The sequence below is a fragment of the Patella vulgata genome, chromosome 6, assembly GCF_932274485.2.
Source record: "Patella vulgata chromosome 6, xgPatVulg1.2, whole genome shotgun sequence".
Classification (NCBI taxonomy): domain Eukaryota; kingdom Metazoa; phylum Mollusca; class Gastropoda; family Patellidae; genus Patella; species Patella vulgata.
In genome coordinates this window covers 59,502,443-59,528,434 of record NC_065884.2, presented here as the reverse complement: position 1 = coordinate 59,528,434, position 25,992 = coordinate 59,502,443, and the positions used below count along the sequence as shown (strand labels likewise).

The 25,992-nt window shown below is 34.6% G+C and overlaps 1 protein-coding gene across 1 annotated transcript; it reads left to right on the top strand.

Annotated features, from left to right (window-relative positions):
* The first annotated feature begins 963 nt into the window (after positions 1-963).
* LOC126823744 (splicing factor ESS-2 homolog) lies at positions 964-25,782 on the top strand. The gene is made up of 8 exons (XM_050552713.2): positions 964-1,223; positions 2,085-2,247; positions 3,143-3,307; positions 4,924-5,069; positions 5,958-6,078; positions 7,149-7,504; positions 9,221-9,336; positions 25,188-25,782. The coding sequence occupies exons 1-8, from the start codon at positions 1,113-1,115 to the stop codon at positions 25,537-25,539; spliced, it is 1,530 nt and encodes a 509-aa protein (XP_050408670.1). The 5' UTR covers positions 964-1,112; the 3' UTR covers positions 25,540-25,782.
* Positions 25,783-25,992: the final 210 nt, after the last annotated feature.

Sequence of the window (25,992 nt, the reverse complement as noted above, 5' to 3'; positions counted from 1 at the left end):
CACGAAACTGTGGGTAAACCACTTGAAACGTCAACGCTGATTGATTAATCAATGTCTGGCGTCATAGGGTCAAAAGCCACTCGTAGACCCCTGACGCGACCTTCCAGTACAACCGGTCAGATCTTCATGTAGCGTAGGCCATCGAAAGTATTAAAAACGAAACGAAATATATTTTAATCAGATTGATGTTACATTGAAACAATTTGCTACATTATTTTAGTTTGCGCAATATGTGCATTTAACAAAGTAATAATTTCCGACCAAGAGAGTAAAAAAAAAAAATTCATTTGGACACAGATCACCAAATATTCCTACAAACAAGGGCCAAAGCTATTTGTAGTCTTCCTCTCCCTTTTCCTTTTTCCCCCTTTTGCATGGCGATTTTTGTTGACTTTTTGGTGTAGAATCGAGGAAAAGGGTTTGAAAATACATTTTCTGCCAGGTTTTGGTGAAAATACATAATTTTGATGCGGAAGGATACAAGAGTTGCGAGGTTGGTTAGGTTGAAATGTAGGGCCTGAAATTGCATGTTTACTTGTCTCTACTTCCAGCTTGTGTATCTCAAGTTTTTCATGAAGAACCTCATACGTGCTTTTGGGCAAGTGGTTGCCACATGTTGCTCCATCTGTGGTAGAAAGCGTTCTACCCAACGAAAATTTGGGAAAAAGTTAGAGCCAGTCTAAGATACGAGAATTAACATTGGAGTCAATGGGGAAAACTTTAGTGATCTGTGTCCATTTTGCGTTCTAAGGGAGGAAACTCTATTTTAGATATATGTCGTAAATCTAAATCTAAGAAAACAATTTTTTCCTATGAAAGTAAATATTTTTAGCAATTAAGTAATAATTAGTTGTAAAGTTTATGATTAACAATGAAGAGCCTACACTCATTATTTTGATCAGGACCCACAGTAAAACTTTACAACAAACGTAAAGGGGTCGTTTCTATCCTACTTCCGTTTTAATCGTTTTCTGTTTACCAAAAACGTAATTTTTTGTTTATGAATTCTTATCTACTCATACGTCAAAAAATATATGTTAGCATGGCCAGGCTTTTGAACGGATAATTGAAGTAGGGTTAAATTTCTACTAAAGTCATCAAAATAGCTTAAAATGGCGTTACAGAAGGTAAAAGAGAGTGATATGGTCGTGTCTGTGGTTGACAACAAATCGAAAGTAGTGACGAAAGCAAAGAAAATATTGGATGAAGACACGTACACAGAGGTATAAATTTTAATCATAATTAAAGTATCTGATTTGTGATGGTTAAGTCTTGTTTTTGTGTTTTTATGTCAGTTCTTTTATAGTTTTTCATAGAGCTCATTGAACGGAAGCTTAAACATACATTATGCAAGAGCTAAATCTGCCTATTTCAGGTCTTTCTTTAGGCCCGAAATGTTATCTAAATTATTAATTAGAGATTAATTAAACTATCCAGGCCATAATCAACTCTAGATGGCAGCACTAGTCTGCGATCTTTAGTGGATTGTACGCCGATTTACTGCATAACTTTCCTTCTCAATTAAACGATTAAATGGATAATCGAGACTATGCTGTTTATCGTACTGACTTTAGTAATGATGACCGAGGCTTATGGGAATTTCAGTCGCTTAGTTCTCGGTTCATAGTGGATCAATTTGAATGAAATTTTCACCAAATTGCCTTTACATTACCCAGTTTTGAACTACTATAGTGAAAACTGCCAACTCGTTACCGAATCTCCCATAATGTATCTTTAATTTAATACATGACGCCATATACCTTTTGAAAAATGCAGCGCATGACGTGGTCACAGTTGGTGCAAATGTCGTATATTCAGATTTAGAACAGTAAATGAACAAGCCTTTAACAAAACTACAATCTTTTTGACGGCAAGTAAACAGACTTTTTACAAAAAAACAATATTTCTATTAATAAAAATGGTGTGCACATAAAATTTCTTTTGGAATTTGACAAGCAGTACATGTATATGTAGCTGTAAATTATTACATGTTTTCTGTATAAACTGGACCAAGAGGTTATAGAATTTTACACTGAAACTTTATGATAAAGATGTGGGTTACATGTTTGAATGATTTTTTTCAGGAAATAACAAAGATCATTGAAAGAGATTTTTACCCCGATTTACCAAAACTTGATGCCCAAGCGGAATATTTGGAAGCTTTAGAGAAGAATGATTTGATTACATTACGGAAAATACAAATGAAATATGGTCCTTCCAGACCTGGTACCGCAAGTTCTTCACAATGTAAGACATTAATATATTTTTATACCTTCACTCGACTCTGTCTGTCATCCACACTTCTTTTTACGGTAATAGAAGCATCAATTATGATCTAATCTTTCCAAAACTAAACTAGTTGTTTTAACTACATCCTCTATATCCCCAGTGTTCTCATTCTGTTCTACTCAACTATACCCTGGGTTAATCCGTAGAGTTTCCACGATTTCAAATTATCTGCCCTGGCCTTGATTGTAACTAAAGTCTATGAACCAATCAAAAAACAGTTTACAAACCAGTCGTTTCGCATTCATTTTTATAAGGGTAGATAACCATATTCATGTCCATTTACTGAATAATGTATGTAAATAATGTATATATTTCTAATTCATTTATATTTAATTGTATTATCAAAATCTGTAGTATGTTTTGCTGATTTCAAATATGTATAACATCTATATGTTTGACTTTTGTTATTATTATTACTATTCGTAATTATAATTAGTAGGGCTACAGAATCTTCTGTACCGGTATTCATTATTTTTAAAGTTCCTGCTCTCAATCTTTTATTTCTTCATACATCTTATTTTTCACAGCATAATTCACACCTGAAATGTACTCAAATAGATTTTTAACATTTAATTAATGTAACAAAATGGACATATGAATGGGAAATAATCTTCCGACCTAGATTGAGGACTTACAAAAGATTTTACCCAACAGTTGTGGGTGATGCTGGCTTGTTTATATTGTCTGTAGAGGATGTTCAATATTTGCAACATTGTCAGATCATTACATTTTTGTATACTGAACTAAATTGAACCATTTCGGGATTGATATTTCTTTTGGAGATTCAATTTGAACGATAGTGTAGCTTACAAGGTGTTCAAGACTCTTAAGTTATTTTCATTATTTTATTCAGATTTATCTCCAGCAACATTTGAAACACCAGATCCAAGTCAAAGAAATTCCTCTCCAAAACTTAAAACTAAAGATGGAGACGTCGATCCTTCTGCTCCTCCCGATTTACATCCAGTTAATCCTGAAATTGAAAAGTCAAATATTGGTACATACTTGGAAGTCAGTGGTAGGTACATTTGTATAATACAATGAAAATGGATGCTACAGAAGGCTTTAAATTATGAAAAATGTTTTAATCACTCATCCAGGTAATACTAACTTAAAGGTCACCGGAAAAGCTTAATAAATTTTTTGATTATTTAATAATGCAAGAAATTATGTCAAGATGTCCTTTCCATTATACAATCTGATTAAAATACAGATCTATATTTCGTTTGGTTTTTTTTATACTTTCGATGGCCTACACTACATGAAGATCTGACTATAGCGATAGGTCACGTCAGGGGTCAAAAGACCTACTTATGACCCTATGACGTCAGACATTTGATTAACCAATCAGCATTGATGCTACTAGTGGATTACCCACAGTTCCGTGAAAAAAACGCCTAAAGCTCGCCGTAACAGACCGTTTCATTGGCTTATCCCTGACACCATTCAGAACATGAGTTAAATAACAACTCTTCCAGATCCAAGTGTAGTAAAGACAAGTAAAACGAAATTTTGAACTATAAAAACGAAACAAAATAGGATCTGTTTTTTAACCAGATTGTTCCATTATATTAAAGAATTATGAAACTTTTCCAGTGATCTTTAAAGGAACTAAACCTCTAAATAATCCCCCCATCACCTTTTTCCATAGACTATGTAAACATAGTAGTGGCTGTAGTTTTAATGGGTTTTTCTTCATTTCTGGAGTGCATAAAGGGATAAAACTATCAAAAGTTAAAAGAGAGAGAGAGAGAAATGGGGTTTAACGTCCACTCGACACAAACTAGGTCATTTCGGGACTAACATATAGTTTAATTTTATTTCAATAATTCGCTTGCGCGTAGGGGTCTTTAGCAGTGGGAGGAAACCGAAGGACCCGGAGAAAACCCACGAGGCTGGACAGGCGACCCTACTCCTTGCCACGTACAACCGGGGATTCGAAACCACACCAGTCAACTCAATGACAGACTTTATGATAGACTTTATGATACAGCGCGCGCACGCTAACCATTCAGCCATCCAACCTCCCAAAGTTAAAAGAGCTATACATCTAACTCAATATTTCCCATAATATTCCAAATTAAAAACATAAATTCAAATTTAATATTGGTCCATTTTAATCAATATTGATGTTGTTATCCCGCCATGAAAATATAGGACCCAATATCCAATATTTAAGACACAAAAAACATTTTAAATCACCGCACAAGTCATGTTGGCTATAGTTTCAGGTGGCATTTATAGTTTGTAGTTGTACTGAACCAAAAAAAAACCCATATCGAGACAACAGAGTAGTAATTAGTAATGGCTGATTCACAAACGACAGAATGTTTATAAAAAAAAAACCTGTAGAATGGACTGTGTTCAATTTCGACAGTTCATATATTTCACCAAACATAATTGATTAGAAATTACAATAAATATTTTAAAAGTTGAATATAAATCACTTTATATACATTCATATAAGATTAATATGTGCTTTTGGGCCCATTTTCATCTATTTTAAGGTTACAAAGTATAGAGCCATCAGTCATATACCCTTTTAAAGCCTGAAAATTCTAATAACACTTGCCATTACAATTCCTGCGAATGTATTTCATCTAAAATTAATATTCTTCTGTGCTTTAATTTCAGAAAGTCGCAGGTTAGGTCTAGATAAATTTTTCAGTAAGAATACAAGTGAAGATAATGCAGCGTTTGATGAAATATTAAGAGAATCGGATCGTAAACATCGAGCCAAGCATGCCTGGTTATTTAATAAAGAAGGAGAACAAATGAAGGTAGTTCAATTATATTCAATCCTAACAGAAATCTTCAGTCCTCTAGTTAATATTTTTTCTTGGTTTTTTTTTTTTCTTTTTGCATATTTTGTACGAAAAATGTATGGATGTCATTTCAAAAGAAGGAAGTAGCACGCCGTGGATAATGTTTCGCCCATATATGCTGTTAGATCTATTTCATAAGGCCAACTTCCAAGTTTGGTCAACGGTCACAAGATGTAAACAGTGCTAGCGATAATCCTAATCCTGGACCTAGCCCTAATATTTACCCTGCGACCTTGACGAAATCTTGAGTTGGCCTTAAGAAATAGATCTAGCCCTGTATATGCTGTAAATTATATTATGCAAGTTGCTAACCGTCCAGCCGGAAATATACCCAATCATACATCAAGATATGGTGAATCATATTCAAAATTTCACGGTAACATGAAGTTTCTGCTTTCTGTCCATTTTTGTACCCCATATTTTCATGTGGACATATATTGTCATCGCACCTCTACAGGTCACGATTTTATCCAATTTTGACAAAAACTTGAAATATAGGTTTATATCCCAAATCCCAATAAAGATCTTGGTTCCTTGCGATATTGGCAATTATCTGACCGTAACTTCATGGACTATGGCCTCTGATTGTACGAAAAAGCACATTTTTAGCTTGTGGACACTCTAGAGGTCACAATTTTTTCCACTTTTTATGAAACTTAAAATGTATGTTTATATGTATGTTTATATCTTGGTTCCTTTCGATATTAGCATGGATCAGAAATTTCTGGATTATGGCCCCTGATTGTGTATAAATGTGGGCGTATCTTGCATGGCAACTGCTTGTTAGTCCCCACCTTATTTATTTACGTTTATTTTTTAATATTTAAATTTGTTGATATCTAGGAGCACGAAGAGAAGTTAGCGTTACCATCAATAGAGAAACAGGCTATATTAAATGTAGATAAAAGTTCTGTTGATACATGGAAATATAAATCAGATAATTCACTCATGTACGTTCCTGATGGTGAGTTAATTTTTATTATTCATTTCATTAGGCTATTCATGATATTGAAATGGGGAGCGACGTTGGCTCAGTGAGTAAGACGCTGACTCGCTAGTCTGAAAGCCTTGGTGTTGGACAAGAAAATTCCTCAGGATTTATTGGTGTTGTTCACTCTTGTCAGTGATGCAAGACAGAGGGTCTGACACATTTGTGTGCACTGTCCGGGCAAAATTTCCCTTATAGCACACTGCATGGTGTATGCCCATCTTCATTAGCCCATTCGGTGCATAAAAGTAGGACGTTAAACCCCATTTCATTTGATATTGAAATGCAAACCATTTTCTAGATCTGAATTGATTTGCCAGAGGTACAGACCCAGTTAACCTGGCCTATGTTTTAGTTTTTAAAGTTTTGTGTCAATTGAGACTATTCAATGTGTTTTACCATTGCATTAAGAATAGGAATTATTTCCCCTGAATTCATGATTGAAACCTAATGTAGTTGGTCTATTTATAGCTATTCTTTCTTTTCCCTTTTTTGCACCTTTTGGGCAAGATCTGAAGATAAGTGTTTAAAAATTTATTTTCTGTCAGGTTTTGTGAATGAATTCATGATTTTGAGGCAGAAGGATCAAGAAGTAATCAAACATCAAACATAAATTAGGGAGATAACCTGGCGTACGAAACTATTTTCAATATTTTTATCAGATTATTAAGATCATCAGAATGTTATAGGCCATTAAAATGTCATGGAATTAACATTGAAATGAATTGGAAGAGAATTACTAGTCTTCGTGCATTCCCTCCTTTTAATTGCTACCTATGTGGTTTTGTTTTTGATATTAAACGAGTTGCTACAGTCATCGATCTGCACATTTAAAAGATATAGTGACAAATAAAAAGAGTATGGCTGGTTCTCTATCTTTAATGATTGAAGGATTGTTTGGTCAAGGGGAGTTAACTCCATTGAAATAAAATCAAATGGGGTTGAACATCCTATTGATCTGATCCAACTGGGCTAATGAAGATGGGAAATCGTTTGAGATGTGATGATGCACATAATTTTAATATGATCTTTATTTTGTTTGTCAGGTGTGGAACTCAGTGAAAAAGAAATTATTGAAGATAAAAAGTTTAAACCCAGAGAGATAGTGCATGAAAATACTCGATTTCAATTCACCCCTTACAACCTTCATAAAAATAAACAGATAATGCAACAAGCTGCAGTTTCTAAAGCATTGGTGAATCAAGGGAAGATCGGCCATGACGGTAAAGAGTTATCAGCCGGTCAAACACCTAGAGTGAATGGATATGGTTTTATGGCCACGCCCTCTCCTGCCCCAGGTGTTGAAGAGTCACCTTTAATGACCTGGGGAGAGATAGAGGGTACTCCGCTAACTCTAGACACAGGCCTTACTCCCTGCAATACATCTGGACCAGTATTTAAGGTAATTTTATGTTTAAATATTAATGTCGTGATGGAGTGTCATGCACACCAGTGAGTATGCTTATGCTAGTTTCCGACTATCACAAATCGTGCTACGATTGAAATCGTAGTTTTAATCGTAGAGTAATCATGGTGATCCTATCAGGTCTTATCATATATTGCGGTCAGTCGTAGAAATCGTGTTGACCGTATCAAAACATATCCGAATGTGGCTGCACATAGCAGCTCATGGACTCAATAGGGACAATCCAATCGTAACACATCACAGGACAGTGGAAACCTAGCACAAAGCTTTCTAGAACACATGATACTCCCAGGCACAGCTCAGATTCCCAGGATTTTGTCCCAGTGATAGGTTATGTAGCTTGCAGTTTGGGATTAAACATGCATTATGCAAGAGTTAAATCTGCCTTTTGCAGGTCTTTCTTTAGGCCTGAAATGTTATCTTAATGATTAATTAGACATTAATTAACTAATCCAGGCCATAATCAACTCTCGATGAAATCGTTAGCCTGCTATCTTCAGTGGATTTGAATACATTTTGTGATGGTTAATTTAACGTAAAAATGGATAATGGGAACTTTGTTAATTATAGAACTACTGTTAGTAATGATAATAGAGGCTAGCTGAAAATTGAATCATAAATATCTTGGTTCAGAGTGAAGCAATTTAGCTGAAATTTTCAGCATTTGATGTTTTCATTATCTATTTTTTAACTATTGCGAGAACTGTCAGCTCTTTCTCTAATCTTACCTAATGTCCCTTTAACTTTGATATTGTGATTTCACGTGTGCACTGAACACTAGACTAAACCTCGTCGGCATAATTATTGATATTTTTAATTATATTTCATTCTGTTTCCAACTTTTTTATGTTCCAAAATTTCTTAGGATTGCTGGACAAGCTAAATTCTGAGAATAAGTTTGACTGGTGGTGTGGCTTCTCATTATAAAGGAGAAACAGATGATTGGATACCGATATGATGAGAGTTGACAATAACCCCTCTTGTAGCAGTCTGAGCTTGCACCCCCACCCCTCCCCACCCCCTCTCTAGATCCACCCCTGGTTTATGCTGTCAAATGTCACTCAAGTTAAACCAACTAGCTACCTTGTAGAAAACATGTTAATAATTGATTTGAAATATGATAGACGTTCTTTAAGTGTCATTTAGTAATTGAACAGTAATGCACTAAACACTATTTATGGATAACAATTACTGGTTTATTACCACTTAACATTTCAATGATGATACTCACGTCTTTATCAAGTTAATGATGATGTTAGTCTCAAAATGACATAGTTGAGCTCAACGAAAACAGATTCCAGTAATACCAGCCAGATATCAGCTTGCATTAGATTTAAAATATTATTTCTTTAACTCCTTCCAGATTGTGTGGGGTAGGATTATCGAGTGGTTAGCGCGAGTGCATTGTATCATAAGGTCTGTCATTGAGTCAACTGGCATGGTTTCGATTCCCGGGTTGTGCGTGACAAGGAGAAGGGTCGCCTGTCCAACCTCGTGGGTTTTCTACAGGTCCTCCAGTTTCCACCCACTGCTAAAGACCCCTACTCGCAAGCTAATTATTGAAATAAACTTGAACCATATGTTAGTCCCAAAATGATCTAGTTTGTGTTAAACCTCACTTCTCTCTCTCTCTTCCAGACCAATCAGCTTGCGTTAGATTTAATAAAATATTATTTCTTTAACTCCTTCCAGATTCCAATAATACCAGCAAGAGATCAGCTTGCCTTAGATTTGGCAGAAAAAGCCAGTAAAACTCATCGAGCTAAGAAAGAAGCTGCATTAAAACAAGTTACAAGAAACTTATCTAGGTAAGTTATTATGGATTAAGTTTGCACGGGGCCCCTGGCTGAAAATATCATCAGAGCCCTTAATTGCATCAACAGTGAAAAGGGAAATATTTTGGTTTTTGTCTGTTACACTGACACAAATGCAATCAGTAGGTCACTATGGTAGATAGATTTATTTGGCATTTATAGAACAAACATAGGGGCCACTATCTAGCCCTGTCAGCACCCACTTTAATCTGGGTCTGATATCACTTCCTGTTAACTATCAATTTCATACCAAAACTGTTATACATGTATTAAACAGTAAAATATATATGGCCACCAAAGGATGTCCATTAGTGATAATAGCAATGGATTTGAAATAGAGAAAATTTGGAGTGGTGCTGATCTCATTTATCATGCAATTCCAAATGTTTTTGGGTTTTTTAAAAGAGTGAATGTGTATAACCTTACTGTCAACGTACAGTTATTGTAATTGTTAGATATAGCCTACATGTAATATTCATTTATTTCCAAGAAAGCTATCCAAAAAATAATATGCACTTTTTCTGTCTGTCTGTCTGCCCATCAAACAATGACTCTGCTTCTAATTGAAGTAGAAGGTTCAAACTTTGTGAAGATGTTCACTAGTTCGTTAGTGGGTAGGACAGTGACTCGCTAACTTGGAGATCATTAATTACATGTAGGTGAATGACTGATGGGCATTTCTGCTTAGGCTGAGTGCCATCAATATATTTTGGGGTTATGGCAAGGGTTAATGGTCCCCCCACCTTTTGGTGACAGCAGGGAACTATTTAAATGGGTTTATTCATTTGTGTGTCTTTCTGTCCATCACACATTTTAAATCACAATAAGTCTGCTTCTAATTGTCGTAGAAGGTCAGGGCTCACGCTATCGGTCGCCAACGTCACAATTTGCGATTTTGGGGTACTGACAATTCTTTTTGAGAACAGGCAAAAAAAATCTTAAAATTCTGATGGTATATATCCTAAATTAACCTTTACAATGAGTGTCAAAATTTCCCTCATAGCACACTGTATGAAGTATTCTCGTCTTCTTTCGCCCAGTTCGGAGCAGAATAGTAGGACGTTAAACCCCATTTCATTTCATGTGGCGGAATATTATAAATTAATCAACTTGCTGATAATCTGGATCATGTCACTGAATAGTACTTACCAATTGTGTCGGATTAATGATTAGTTGATTGATAATTGCCAACGATACATGTAATTTACTCCTAATGATTAATTCAATCGGTGATTATATGATGGCTTCGTTTTGTCTTTTGGAAGAAGATTAAATATTTTGATAGTTGAATTCTGTTTACTATGGCTTCATTCGGCATGTAAAATATACAAGTATGTCTGATCGGATATTTTTATTACAAATTTTATTATCATCATTGGTCTGAAATGTAAGTACGGGTCAAAGAGCAACGATTCTCAAGTTAGAAAATGATTCGCCATTGGTTTATATTACCGCCGCCAAAATTCTTACAAATAAAATTGAAATTTATATCATTCTATTGTACACTCAAATCATAAATTTATAGAAAAATAGCTATCTTTGGGTGAGATTTCACATGTAAATACTGAAAATATATTAATCTTTAAGAGGCATTTAGTAACTGGATAGGGCAATAAGCTATAACACATACTTATGGAAAAACAGCTACTTATTTATTTGAGCGACGTTTCGAAGAGTATTCTCTCAACGTTATCAAGCTAAAACAGTAATACAAAAATGTCAGGACAATTTATACAGAAAAACTATAACAACAATTCCTGAAACCACACAGGACAACAACAAGATCAAAAGGAGGTGATATTCTACAAAGACTTGATTAACTGAAGTGAAGCCATTTAGTAAGATGAAGCAATTAAGTAGCTATAATGATAAGTACAAGACTATCAACAGAATGTAAAAAAACAACTACAATACAATTGCATGAATGACCATAGTTTGTCTAGATGACGTTGATTGACTTGTAATAACTATGTTATGTTGAGTAAATATATGTTCAATTAAGACTAAAGTAAACCCCATTATTGTAACAAATCTAAGAATATTGAAGTTGAAATAACTATAGGATGAAATACTTAGAGAGAATAAAAAATAATCTTAATAATAATTTAAAGGGTTTCTACAAGGACCTGTTATTCACATGCTAACGAATTAGTTGGGGGTGATAACGAACATGGTATTAAGTTATTTAATAAGTCCATCATAAGCACTTGGCAGGAATATCCCTGCGTCACGGTTGAGGTCTGGACTGTTTCTTTTGATGTGTATCACCTCGATCAGTTTTCGGGGCTTTTCTACAGGAAGGTTGGCTTCCAGAGTTGTATACGATTTAATTCTGTGTCCTTGGTTGGATTGTAGGTGTTGGGCCACGGCCGAGTTGGTGGTAGATGACTTTGATTTGTGCTGGCTGAAAATATATTATGCAATACAGTGTTCAAATAGGCTAAAGTCATCTCAAAACTGAGAGGATCTATTATTATGTAAAGACAGATTTTTTCAGTTGATGTATATTGTAATTATATCGGTAATTGTTTTATAATAGGCCTACCTGGGAAATGAAATTGTTACATGTTGTCTTTTTTATCACACATTTTCGGCAGATAAAATATTCCAGTTGGCGGGAAAAAAATATGAATACTTTTGTATATAAAAATTATCATCCATTTGGGCAGAAAAAAAATTGAAAGCCAGTGTGGGCCCAGTAGAAGGTTCAGACTATGTGAATGTGGTCATAAGTTCAAGGAGCAACCTTGGCTAAGCGGATAAGACGGTGACTCGCTTACCTGGAAGTTTGGTGTTCGATCCCTGCATAAGCCGAGAAAGTTCATCAGGATTTTCTTATGTTGTTTCCCTTGTCAGTGGTGCAGGGCAGAGAACTATGAATTTATTAAATTCAACCACGATTTTACAGAATAGATTCGAATGCCCGATATTGGGGTTTATTGAATAATTGCAATCGGATTTAAGATGGGTTCCCGCGTACAAACTGGGTGATTTAATGGTATATATGGACTAAAAACATATTCAAACTAATTAATCTGTCATAATTTTGCTTCAAATCCTTCTCAAACATTGTAATTGCGAAGGAATATCCTGCTACAAAAATTTGATCAATCAGAAAGTGTTGTACGTCTAACTCTTCATAAAGTTTATCAACTTGTACATCAAGCACTCAATGTTCATGTGTGACCTTTGACATCACACGTGCAGAAATTCCTAATTGTCGGGCTGTTGATTAGGGGAACTCTTACATTTTTGTCCTGTATACGCTCCATGAGTGTTTTTCGGGAAATCCAGTATTTTTCTAGCTAGATTGGATATCTTTACTTTCCATTTATACCAAAATTACCATACTTTTATTGGAAATAACCACCCGATAAATACTTTTCTGGAAACCCATCTTTAAATAAACAGTCAGTAGCAATGGCACTAGAAGACAAGGAAGTCACACATATTTGCATCGCTTGGATGAACTAAATTCATATGATTATTACTTAAAACCCTTTTGTTTCGTAAAAGCCAACATAATTAATTATTTATATTGACATCATTGGTATTCATATTAGCAGCATTAGTAATAATTCCACGCCCACAGCTTGTTGTTTGAAATAGAAGCCTATTATTACTTGAGGTGTGTTGGCTAATTCCAATTTATTCAGATTAAAATAAAAGACACAGATAATATTCATTATGGTTACATTTATAAAACAAATTCTAAATAGGATCTACAACTAAATCTCTCTTTTAATAATCTATGCTATTTTGTCTTGCTCATTTCATATAAAACAAATTATTCTGTATGGTAGTTAATTGTTTTGTTTTACAGTATTAGGGAATTATGGAATCAGTGGGGTGTTATTGAGTAGGGGAGAGCGGGGCACAGTGGGCATGATTTCTTTTTTTAGGGAATTGACCAGAAGTGAAATCCTACAGAGAATCAAACTATGCACTCATAGAGCGGGAGCCCAGGGGGTTAACCTAGCTGAAAAGTGTACCAATTTTCTCCTATATGGTATCAATGTATGTATATCTGGTAGTGGGTGTGGTATTCCACTTCCAAAAAGCCATGCCCCCCAACTAGTCTAGATTAGCTCAAAAGTGTACCACATGAAAATCGTACAGCAAGGTACCGTACAGCTTCAGGTATTACAAAAACACTCTGACAGACATTTCTAGTGGTGGGATACCCCTGACAGAGCTATGTAATTGCCAGACATTTGTTTTGGTGGAGTATCCCTGACAAGAGTTATCTAATATTTAGACCAAAGCTAGGCTAGATTAGCTCAAATCTGTACCACCTAAAACAGCTTTGGAGTTGTTCAGTACCACGAGAGGAATCATGAATGACCACTGCCAGACAGTTTGTGCAGTGGGTTACCCCTAATAGACACGCCCTCCAACTAGGATAGATTAGCCGGCACTGTTCCCGTGGTCCACAAATTTAAAAATTGTACCAGGATGCGTAGATTACTAATACCTAGCACGTATTGAAGAGGAGATAAACTGCGGTTCCGGGAACAATTTTTTTCTTTTAAAAATGCATTTTTAGCCCCATAAAAAGTTTTTTCCCATAATCAATTTCTTGCAACCGCAGTTTATCGCCTCTTCCATACTTGCTAGGTATTAGTATTCTACGCATCCTGGCTAAAAATTTAATTTTTTTAAAACACGGGAACAGTGCTTGCGAAGTTAGCCTAGTTGGGGCGTGGCATTTTGGGACGTGTCTGTTAGGGGTAACCCACCGCACAAACTGTCTGGAAGTGGTCATTCATGACTCCTGTGGTGGTACTGAACAACTCCAAAGCTGTTTTAGCCTAGCTTTGGTCTAAATATTAGATAACTCTTGTCAGGGATACTCCACCAAAACAAATGTCTGGCAATTACATAGCTCTGTCAGGGGTACCCCACCACTAGAAATGTCTGTCAGAGTGTTTTTGTAATACCTGAAGATGTACGGTACACTGCTGTACGATTTTCATTTGGTACATTTTTGAGCTAATCTAGCCTAGTTGGGGGTCATGGCATTTAGGGCGTGGAATACCACACCCACTACCAGAAACCCGGCAGACTTACATTCTGATGATACCAGATATACATACATGTACATTGATACCATATAGGAGAAAATTGGTAGACTTTTCAGCTAGGTTGACCCCCTGGGATCCCGGTCTATCAGTTGAAGCCAGTCATATGTTCGATTTAACAGTGCTGTTAAGAAGTTAATAAATTGCAACCATTTTTGTGTAGATCATTGTAAAACCAAAATTGTTTTGACCCAAAGTGCCCTGTATGTGGGGTACACTGAGTCACACTATGGGACACAGTTGGCCATTAAGTATGTTTCTTTTAAAAAAAATGTATAGTAAACACACTGAAACTCATAAGAACTGTAAAAACTAAACTTTTAATTCAAAATATGAATTTGTTTTAAGACTTGAACACAGATACGCTGCTGAAAATTTAAAAAAACAGAATAAAAAATTCTTTAACTGAAGAAAAAAAATCTTTTATGAGTTCTATGACTTGTAATTAAGTCAGTAAGGATTCGTAACCTAGGACCAATATTTCCTTAAAAACAGCTCAAATATCCAGATTCTGTCTGAAATGGACAGATGAGATTTAGCTAAACTCGAAATGCTTATGCCCAGTGTGCCCCTCTGAAATGTGCCCCACTGTGCCCCGTCATCAACCATGACAGAAAATCGAAAATGGCAGGAAGACATGTGATAGTATTATGAAACAAGATATTTCTAATGAGAGTCAATTACTATCTCCTTCACCTGGGATTTCAAGTTTGTGGACTCTTGAGTAGCCAAACAGTTTAACCAGTCCGCCAAAAATTCACTTTTGCGTCAGAAAAAAAGTTAATGACCGATAAATATTAATCAGCTTACATGAATTTATTGAATTTATGAGGACAAATTGGGGCTGTATAGGGAAATTCCCCAGTGATGTCACAATTGAATTTTCCCAAAACAGTTAAAAATTACGAAGCCTGGCTAACTGTGCCCTATGGCTTACTATGCCCCGCTCTCCCCTATACATCCCAGCTGTGATAATTAAGGAATAAACATTTGTAATATGCATTCATTCACTAAGACATCACTGGCGTTTGAGGCGATTAAGAGTATTTGCAACTTTTAAGATGTCTGAATTAAACACTGGTTTAAAATAAATACAAATTTTATATTTCCATTTTATGTGCCCTTTAAGATTTTGTTATCTACACATGAATGAAAAAAACCAGTCCGCCAAAAATTCACTTTTGCGTCAGAAAAAAAGTTAATGACCGATAAATATTAATCAGCTTACATGAATTTATTGAATTTATGAGGACAAATTGGGGCTGTATAGGGAAATTCCCCAGTGATGTCACAATTGAATTTTCCCAAAACAGTTAAAAATTACGAAGCCTGGCTAACTGTGCCCTATGGCTTACTGTGCCCCGCTCTCCCCTATACATCCCAGCTGTGATAATTAAGGAATAAACATTTGTAATATGCATTCGGTCACTAAGACATCACTGGCGTTTGAGGCGATTAAGAGTATTTGCAACTTTTAAGATGTCTGAATTAAACACTGGTTTAAAATAAATACAAATTTTATATTTCCATTTTATGTGCCCTTTAAGATTTTGTTATCTACACATGAATGAAAAAACTATTTAATTAAATAACAGAATACCTTGATGTTGAGCTTGAAAGGGCTAGAGCACACAGCACACATCAGAAATCTATCTATTTATATTAAAAAATGTGCATGGTGATAGCAATAAAATGATAATATATATATGTATATATATGAACCCAACTTTTTATTTAACACCTGTGAACGAAGCGATAAAACTATCATTAATTGACATTTACAGGTTTTGTACAATGGCTAGAGTTAAACATACATTATGCAAGAGCTAAATCTGTCTATTGCAGGTCTTTCTTTAGGCCAGAAATGTTATCTAAATTATTAATTAGACATTAATTAACTTATCCAGACCATAATCAACTCTCGATGTCATGGCTATTCTGCTATGTTTTATTTGATTAGGTTCCGATTTGCTGTTCAACTTCCATTTATGATTTAATCATGAAATGGATAATCGGGACTATGTTTTTTATCGTACTGATTTTAGTAATGATGGTCGAGGCTAGGCCGAAAATTCAATCGCTAAAATCTTGGTTCGGAGTGGATCAATTTGACTGAAATTTTCAGCAAATTCCCTTAACATTATCTAGTTTTTAACTATTATAGGGAGAACAGCCAGCTCTTTATCTAATCTCCCATAATGTATCTTTAATAAAATAAATCATAATTCAGATTAAATTATAATAATATATGGAATGACAGCTAACAACATCTAAAATAAAGGGACATAATTCTTATTGTTATTTAAGTTGGCAGTTTTGGACCACACACAAAAATCATGTGTCAACAAATTATTCAAATTCGTACATAATAAAAAGTAGGTGCACAGCATTATTTTTCATATTTAATTCTTGTACAGTATTCAAATTGATGTCAGTAATATTCCTACAAAATTAAGTGATGTTGTAATACGATAGAATGAAAGCGTGCCGACTCTATCTTTCCATCTATTCGGTCCGTCCATCAACTTTTGCCTTGTGAACAGATAGATTTGATTTTGAAATATTTGTAATAAGTTAAAATAGAAGTATTCTTTTTAGTCTTACAGTAGACTTAGAATAAATGTCAGGAGGAGTTCCAACTTATATTAGCTGAGGCCAACCAACAGCAATTTTTAATTAAACAACCAGTTGCCATGCAAGATACACCTACATTTAGCAAAAGATGGAAGGAGAACTTCAAATAGATCTTTAAAAAAATGTAGCCACTATTGTGAAAAGTGGGGTAACTTCGAAACGGAATGTCACAGATTGCTGACTATGGATAGGGTTCGTCCTCTTATGACCCCAATGGCACACACTAAATTTGAAATAAATTTGTTAAAAACTGCAGGTTTTCAGAATATGGGGATAACTCCGAAGCGGCAGGTTGTGAAACACTGAATATTGTTAGGGTTCGACATCTGACGATGAACACAATGCTTCACAACGAATCTGAAAAAGATCAGTTAAAAACTCTTACTTCTATCGCATTCACAAAGTTTTTGGCTAAGGGACATAACTCTGGAACAAAAAATCGCAGAACAGTGATTATCAATATAAATAGCCTTCAAAGGGGATATAACACCAGAACAGAAATTCAGACTCATCCAAAATCTTTTGATCCTTAACATATACTTGTTAAAAGGCAAGGGCACCATCGAACTGATGCTAGATCTTTTGATTCTTAACACATATTTTAAGTTTCATCTAAACAGTTCACAATTTGCGTAAAGGTCCGATGCGCACCAAAATAAAACTTATCTAAGATCTTTTGAATCTTAAAACATATTTGAAATACCATTTAATTGGTATATTTGTTACATTCTTTGCTGCCATTTTGCAGCCATTTTGACAGGATGAGTTCTGTGATGATGGTGTAACCAGATATATTTGAACTATTTTTAAAATAAAAGTTATGATCTCGTAAAATCATGAGCAATAATATACGAGGGATGACTGAAACATTCTAACCCTATCTGTGAAGGACCTGTATAAAGTCAATGGTTTCTGGGTTTTTTTCTACATATTCCCTTTCTTCAAGGTGTATATACACGTTTCCCAACAATGTTACAATGCCTGGATGCCAGCCGTAGAAATTTTCTTCAACCACCCTAAAAAAGAACAGATAATCTAGCCAATGACCGAGATATGCTTCAATGTTAAGAACCCATTCAGACTAATTATAGAGGCTAATAAAGTCTATGATAATTCAGGCCCGATTCATTTAGCTTGAGGGGTTGGATGGCTGAATGGTTAGCGTGCGCGCGCTGTATCATAAAGTCTGTCATTGAGTCGACTGGCATGGTTTCGAATCCCCAGTTGTACGTGACAAGGAGTAGGGTCGCCTGTCCAACCTCGTGGGTTTTCTCCGGGCCCTCCGGTTTCCTCCCACTGCTCAAGACCCCACACGCACAAGCTAATTATTGAAATAAAATTAAACCATATGTTAGTCCCGAAATGACCTAGTTTGTGTCGAGTGGACATTAAACCCCATTTCTCTCTCTCTTTCATTTAGCTTTTTAATTAGGTAGTGAGAGGTATTGTAAATGAGGGAGGGTATGTTTACCCTTTCTAAAACACTCCATATCACTTCTCATTTAAGGATATCAGATAATAATGGAGTTCAACTAAAAGTAACTGTAGCCGTAATTATTAAAGTAACAGATGGTTTTCAAATCTGTTAAAAGCTTTATGAATAAATCTATTCAACGCTAGATGTAAAATATTGATTTAAACCATCATAAAGAATTACCTAATATATGTTGGCATGTAAATATGTTTGGTAAAATAGTTTTTCACAGACAAGAGCATGTTCAAGTATGAGCTAAAATTACAATATGCCATATAAAATTAATTAATTCAGTTTTTCTTTTGGAGACATGTTATACAATTAATATATGATAATGATATTCTGAAATAAATCAAATTTAGATTATTTTGAATATGAAAATTGTGATATTAAATTTTAATGGTACATGCACAAATTTTATATTAGCAACTAAAATTCAAGAAATTTTAAGATGGGCAATTTCAAATATGTTTAACTTTTGGTATAAATTTTTTGCATTTTATATAATAACACTTTGAAATGTTGCAGTCCCGGTCTGTCTTAGAAACTTTCTTGCGAACACTCTAATATTTTTCAAATATATATATATGCTTTATTTAGATTAGAAAGGAAGAATCCTATTGAATGATATAGTGCTAGCTATCTTTTTTATCACCCATATTTGCTTGAAATTCTTTTTCCACTTGCTGGGCTCTTGTCTGCTTTTAATTTTTATGCTTTGCTTGATGATTTGAAAATATGTGCTTCATTGCAACAATTTCTACAGATTGTTTCTAGAGTTATAGTCTGTGAGAGCTCTGGTAAACGATCTGCATGAAACTTTTATGCATTGTTTCGACATTTTTGATGAATTGCTTCTAGTGTTATTAGCCTTGTACACTTCCTAGAATTTTGTGAAGGCTCTCAGCTGACTGCATGAGACCATGTTCTTTAAAGGGACAATAACACTCTTGCTGGCTTGACAGCTCAAGAAAATAAATAATAGCCTTATTCTAAGTACTAGATGTTTAAGTGTCCTACCTGTTGTGTAAATTATCCATTACATCCTATTTTACTTGTCCAGAGGGTTCGAAAATATTTTTAAATCCAAGTCACATTTGAAAAGGTTTATGATTGTTAGGCTTTTCAAATCATTTAGTTGAATTTTTCCAATTTTTTAAATTAGGTGTGTTAAGATGAAATTTGTATCACCAATTAATTGGAATATTGCAAAATAGTACAATTTGTTGACCAGAATAAAGATTGGGACATATTATTCAGTTACAAGAGTGGTATTGAGCCTTTAAAGGCTCAATACCACTCTTGTTGTAACTGAATAATATGTCCCAATCTTTATTCTGGTCAACAAATTGTACTATTTTGCAATATAGGCTCAATACCACTCTTGATGTAACTGAATAATATGTCCCAATCTTTATTCTGGTCAACAAATTGTACTATTTTAGAATATATCAATTAATTGATGATACAAATTTCATCTTAACACACCTTATTTAAAGATTTTGAAAAATTCAACATCATGGTTTGAAACGTCTAACGTAAACCTTTTCAAATGAAACTTCGATTTAAAAATATTTTCGAACCCTCTGGACAAGTAAAATAGGATGTAATGGATAATTTACACAACAGGTAGGACACTTAAACATCTAGTACTTAGATAGAGATATTATTTATTTTCTGGAGCTTTCAAGCCAGCAAGAGTGTTATTGTCCCTTTAAGCTCCATGATGAAACAAAGAATCATACTACAACAACCTTTATGAACTGTTGTGTTCATGTTTTACACTGTAAACATTAGTTGGTAGTCAAAGAAATTTTTCTTTTTTATTTGGTTTTTTTTTTTTGCTGGGAATAATTTGGATATTTAGACCTGGCATGCGCTTATCTGTAGCCTACCCTATTCTAAATTGTGACATTTTGTGAGTGTTTGCACCTGCAAGGCTAACTTGATTGGTACTCATTGGTGTGCATGTAAAAGGCTCCTTGATGATCGAAATTTGAAGAGTAGGCAAAAATGCTATTATCCATGCAGAAGTTCTTTATACACGTCTTTGAATTACCACAGTAAAAAAAGAACAACCAAATGTTGGTCCCAAAATTAGCAATACACTAGTTCCATTTACTAAAAAGCAGCATGATGCCTGCAATGTATGCTCAGAACAATAGGAAGTTAAACCAAATTTCATATCATTTCCCATGTACAGTTCTCAGTTACCGTTGATATGATGTTATTTATGGCAAAGGAGCAACGGTGGCTCAGTTATTAGAGCACTGGGTCACTAACTAGGAGTTCTCATGCTCGAACCCTGTGTTAGAATGGACCTGCCTAGTTTCCTGTAGTGGTAGAGTATGGAGGACATGGGATAAAAAAATGTTCTTGAACTGAAAAAAGTAGATTTCGTACATGGTAACATAAAAGACCTGATATGCTCAAATGTTGACAATTTATCAAGTAGAATATTTTCCTAAATGATAGAGACTATACGCTAAAGATTCCTTGACAGTTGGAAAATGAAATTAGTGTGGACCATAATTCCATAATTCCCCTCCGTAACGCACTATGCGACCTAGAGCACATTAAAAAATTCATCTTATGTAAGACAAAATTTCATGCTGGAATGTTGTTTAATATGTACTCCGTAAAAGAAATATATCAAGTGGTGAATACTTGATAACTTGATGATATGATGGATTGCTTTAAATCTTGCACTCATCCATTTATGAGAATTAAATGGCATATAGCTCTATTCTTGGAACCTTAAAATAGATGAAAATGGGTTAAAAGCACATATTAATCAAATATGAATGTATATAAGTGATTTATATTCAGTTTTTAAGAAAAAAGATTATTTTAATTTATAATCAATTATGTTCAGTGAAATATGTGAGCAGTACAAACTGAATGACAGTTTTTATACGCCCACATTTAAATGTGGACGTATATTGTCGTCGCCCCCGTCCGGCGGTCCGGCGTCGTGGACGCTCTAGAGGCTAAAGTTAATATCCGATTGACTTTAAATTTATACACAGTATTTAAGGTCATGAGACGAAGAAGCCTATTGATTTTCAGCGATTTCCGATAATTACTGCCAGAGTTATGGCCCTTGATCACTTCAAAAAATCTTGTGGACGCTCTAGAGGCCAAAGTTAACATCCGATTGATCTTAAATTTATACACAGTGTTTAAGGTCATGAGACGAAGAAGCCTAATTGATTTTCAGCGATTTCCAATAATTACTGCCAGAGTAATGGCCCTTGATCACTTCAAAAAATCTTGTGGACGCTTTAGAGGCCAAAGTTAATATCAGATTGATCTTAAATTTATACACAGTGTTTAAGGTCATGAGACGAAGAAGCCTATTGATTTTCAGCGATTTCCGTTAATTACTGCCAGAGTTATGGCCCTTGATCACTTCAAAAAATCTTTTGGACGCTCTAGAGGCCAAAGTTAATATCCGATTGATCTTAAATTCATACACAGTGTTTAAGGTCATGAGACGAAGAAGCCTATTGATTTTCAGCGATTTTCGATAATTACTGCCAGAGTTATGTCTCTTGATCCCTTCAAAAAATCTTGGGGACGCTCTAGAGGCCACAGTTAATATCCGATTGATCTTAAATTTATACACAGTGTTTAAGGTCATGAGACGAAGAAGCCTATTGATTTTCAGCGATTTCCGATAATTACTGCCAGAGTTATGTCTCTTGATCATTTTAAAATATCTTGTCGACGACGCTCTAGAGACCAAAGTTTATATCCAATTGACTTTAAATTTATACACAGTGTTTAAGGTCATGAGACGAAGAAGCCTATTGATTTTCAGCGATTTCCGATAATTACTGCCAGAGAGTTATGGCCCTTGATCACTTTGAAAAATCTAGTGGACGCTCTAAAGGTCAAAGTTAATATCCGATTGACTTTAAATTTATACACAGTGTTTAAGGTCATGAGACGAAGAAGCCTATTGATTTTCAGCAATATCGGATAATTACTGCCAGAGTTATGGCCCTTAATCACTTTGAAAAATCTTGTGGACGGCCTAGAGGTCAAAGTTAATATCCGATTGACTTTAAATTTATAATCAGATTTTAGTGTATTATAAATGTTTCATTACCGAAAATTAAAAATATTTGACAACTCTTGTTGACTGCCTGGATGATTTAGCTGCTGTGGGCGTATGTTTCGTTGCCTGGCAACCTATCTTTTAGCTTGCTTTACATGTATCTATTCTACACATATTTTTATTATTATTTTGTGAATCTGCCATTACTAATTACTTCCACGTTATCTTGTAGGATGTGTGTTACTTTGGCAATTACAAAGCATAGAATACACAACTAGTTTACTGATTATAAAATGTTGATTTTGTCTTAAATATTGGATATCAGATTCCATATTTTCACTGCAAGTTAACAACATCAATATTGATTGAAATGGCCCAATAATTTCGAATATTATGGAAAATATAGGTACTTATTTAATAATGCTTTTGTTGGGAACTCAAGGGCCATCTTTTTTAAATAGCTGGGGAATTTTGCTTCTGCGAATCAAGATATGATACAGTTAAAATTTGTGAATTTTTATCAAATTGATAAAGATGCAGTTTCAATGAGTTCAAATGTTTTGCTAAAATCAAGATTATACCTTGGCAATTTGGAAACTAGTCTAAAAAAATTACCTGTGTCAAGGACATTTGGCTTTGTTTTTAGAATTCAGTAAAGTTATAGGATGTTTGACTTTATCTTGATATTTTTGTATACCGCTTATGATGTAAAATTTTAGTTCATGTGACCCCTGAAATGAAATGGGTTTGACACCCCTGATTTAAAGTGTAATAACTTTTTTATGTGAATTTTTCTACAAGTTTTATTAGCTATATATATTTATTATTAATGTTCTCCAGACAGCTTTCATTCTCCTGATTAATTTGAATTGTAATTTATGTGAATTCTGTTATGTGCAGGCCTACAAATTGTTAATAGTGTGATACATACAGGCACCTGATAAACTTGAAATGGGCATTTGTGTGAACCATGGTTCATGTCGACTTTCTTTTTGTTAATAGTAATAGTGTGATTCAGACACCTCCTTTGCACCTGATAAACTTGAAATAGTTTCATAGTTTAAAGATACATTCCCACGTACAAACTTTGTGATTTGATAATATATTTGGACTAAAAACATATTTAAAGTAACCAATCTATCAAAAATTTGCTTCAATTCCTTCTTAAAACTTTGTATTCGCCAAGGATACCTATATAACTATAAGTAAGCTGTTGTTAGACGCAATGTCTGTCAACTTAGCTTCATTGTGGGAGGGTCCATTTTTCAGAATATATTTATCATTACTTACTGTACATTTACCATACATATTGACTCATTTGAGGCCTAAGTAAATTCTTAATTATTTCTGTCAACTTCTTTTTCCGCCGTTTAATTGCAGTGTCTTTTGTACGTTAACACCCCTCAATGTTCCCAAAACCGCCTAACCATTTGATCAAAAAATAACAACTGCCCCCTCACTTAAGCTGGCACACAATAAGCTGGCAGATAACAGTTGGGTCGCCAGTTAGTGATACCCTGACAATTTTGCCCAGTGCTTGCCCCATGGGCATTTTTCAGGTAATCCAGTATTTTTCTAGTAAGATTGGGTCTCTATACTTTCCATATATACCAAATATGACATACTTTCATTGGAAATAACCACCCGATAAATACTTTTCTGGGAAAGTATCTTTAAGTCAACTTAGTAATACCTGGGCCTGGTACTGTAGCTCATGGACCTTTGGTTATATCTGTACCAAAAACTACTTTGCTATTGGAATGCCTGTACTGTAACTCTCATTTTTCACTTGGTATTTAGTGACTTACAAATCTTTGTGCTTTGTCTACATTGTATCAAATGGAGAGAGAAAGAGAAATGGAGTTTAACCTTGTCATTTAGGGACTAACATATGGTTCAATTTTATTTCAATAATTCACAAGGGATCTTTTAACTGTTGATTGGAACTGGAGGACCAGGCGTAAACCAACAAGGAGTTGACAGGCGACCCAACTCCTTGTCATGTACAAGCGGGGAATCGAAACCACATCACTTGATTCAATGACAGATCTTATGATCCAATGTGCACATGTTAAACCATTCGACCACCTAACCCCCCTATCTAACGAAGAAAGGCAAGGGTCTATTAAAATGGGTTCATTCTTATGGCTTGTCAGACACAATAACTCCACTTTGAATTGAAGTAGAATGTTCATTGCGAGTATGTCTTGATTGACTTTGATGATTATAATTTTGCACGATTTGTTTTATCGATGCTTTGGAACATGATAAAGCATTTTCTGCTTGAGCTAAGGAAGTATAAGCCATTCCATTTTGTCGATGTTTTGTCAATAACTCTGATTTCTATTTTCTAATTGAGTGAAAGTGATTATACTTGGCTAAGTTCAATAATAAGCATTTTCTGCTACGGTTAAGCAGAGTGTTAAGTAATTTGAATGTTCGATACTTTATAGCAAAGATAATGTCCTTGCTTTTTAATGATTATTCATCTTTTTATTATGGATTTAAGTTGGGGAAGCATCAGCTTCACAGTTGGGTTTCTTACCTTTAAGTATTGATAGTACTATATATTATTTTTTTTTTCTATTTTCAGTCCATCTCCAAAGTTCAGCCTTTCATCTACCGACCGCCTAAATTCCTTGTCTCCTGCTGCTCAAAGATTAGCAAGTAAAAAGCTTGGAATCCGAACACATACAGATAAAGCCTTAAAGGACAGTTATACTCCTTCTCCATCTCATAGACTATCGGGTGATAAGACGCCCATTTTACGTGGCACTCCAACCAGAACACCCAAATCTGTTAGATCTGTGATGGTAGCCAGTCCCAAAACACCTGTAACTCCCAAATCAACTGGAACACCAAAACATTCAGGAGCTGATATCAGTTCCTTAACAGATAATTTACTACAATTGCCTAAAAGAGCAAAAGCATCAGAATTTTTCTGAATTCAATGTGAAATATGTGGATAGTTTAGGGATCGGCAACACTTTAATAGAGTAGATATATATGGACAACCCAATCAGATCTGAGTAACTACAGGATCATAAGATGTTGCCGGTGGAAAGAAAATATGAGGATGCAAAATGGATAAGAATTTACTTATTTATTGACTGGAATGTTCTATGTGTGTGGATTAATCCAGAAACTCAAATACAAACTATTTCTTGTCTTTTTTTGAGGGGGGGGGGTCCTATTTTTATTTTTAATTTTAAATTTAATTTTATAATTTGAAAGATTAATTTCAAATTTTTATTTTATAATTTGAAAGATTAATTTCAAATTTTTATTTTATAATTTGAAAGATTAATTTCAAATTTTTATTTTGAATTTCAAATTTGAAACCTAGTTTCTAATTTGAAACCTAGTTTCTAATTTGAAACCTAGTTTCTAATTAGAAA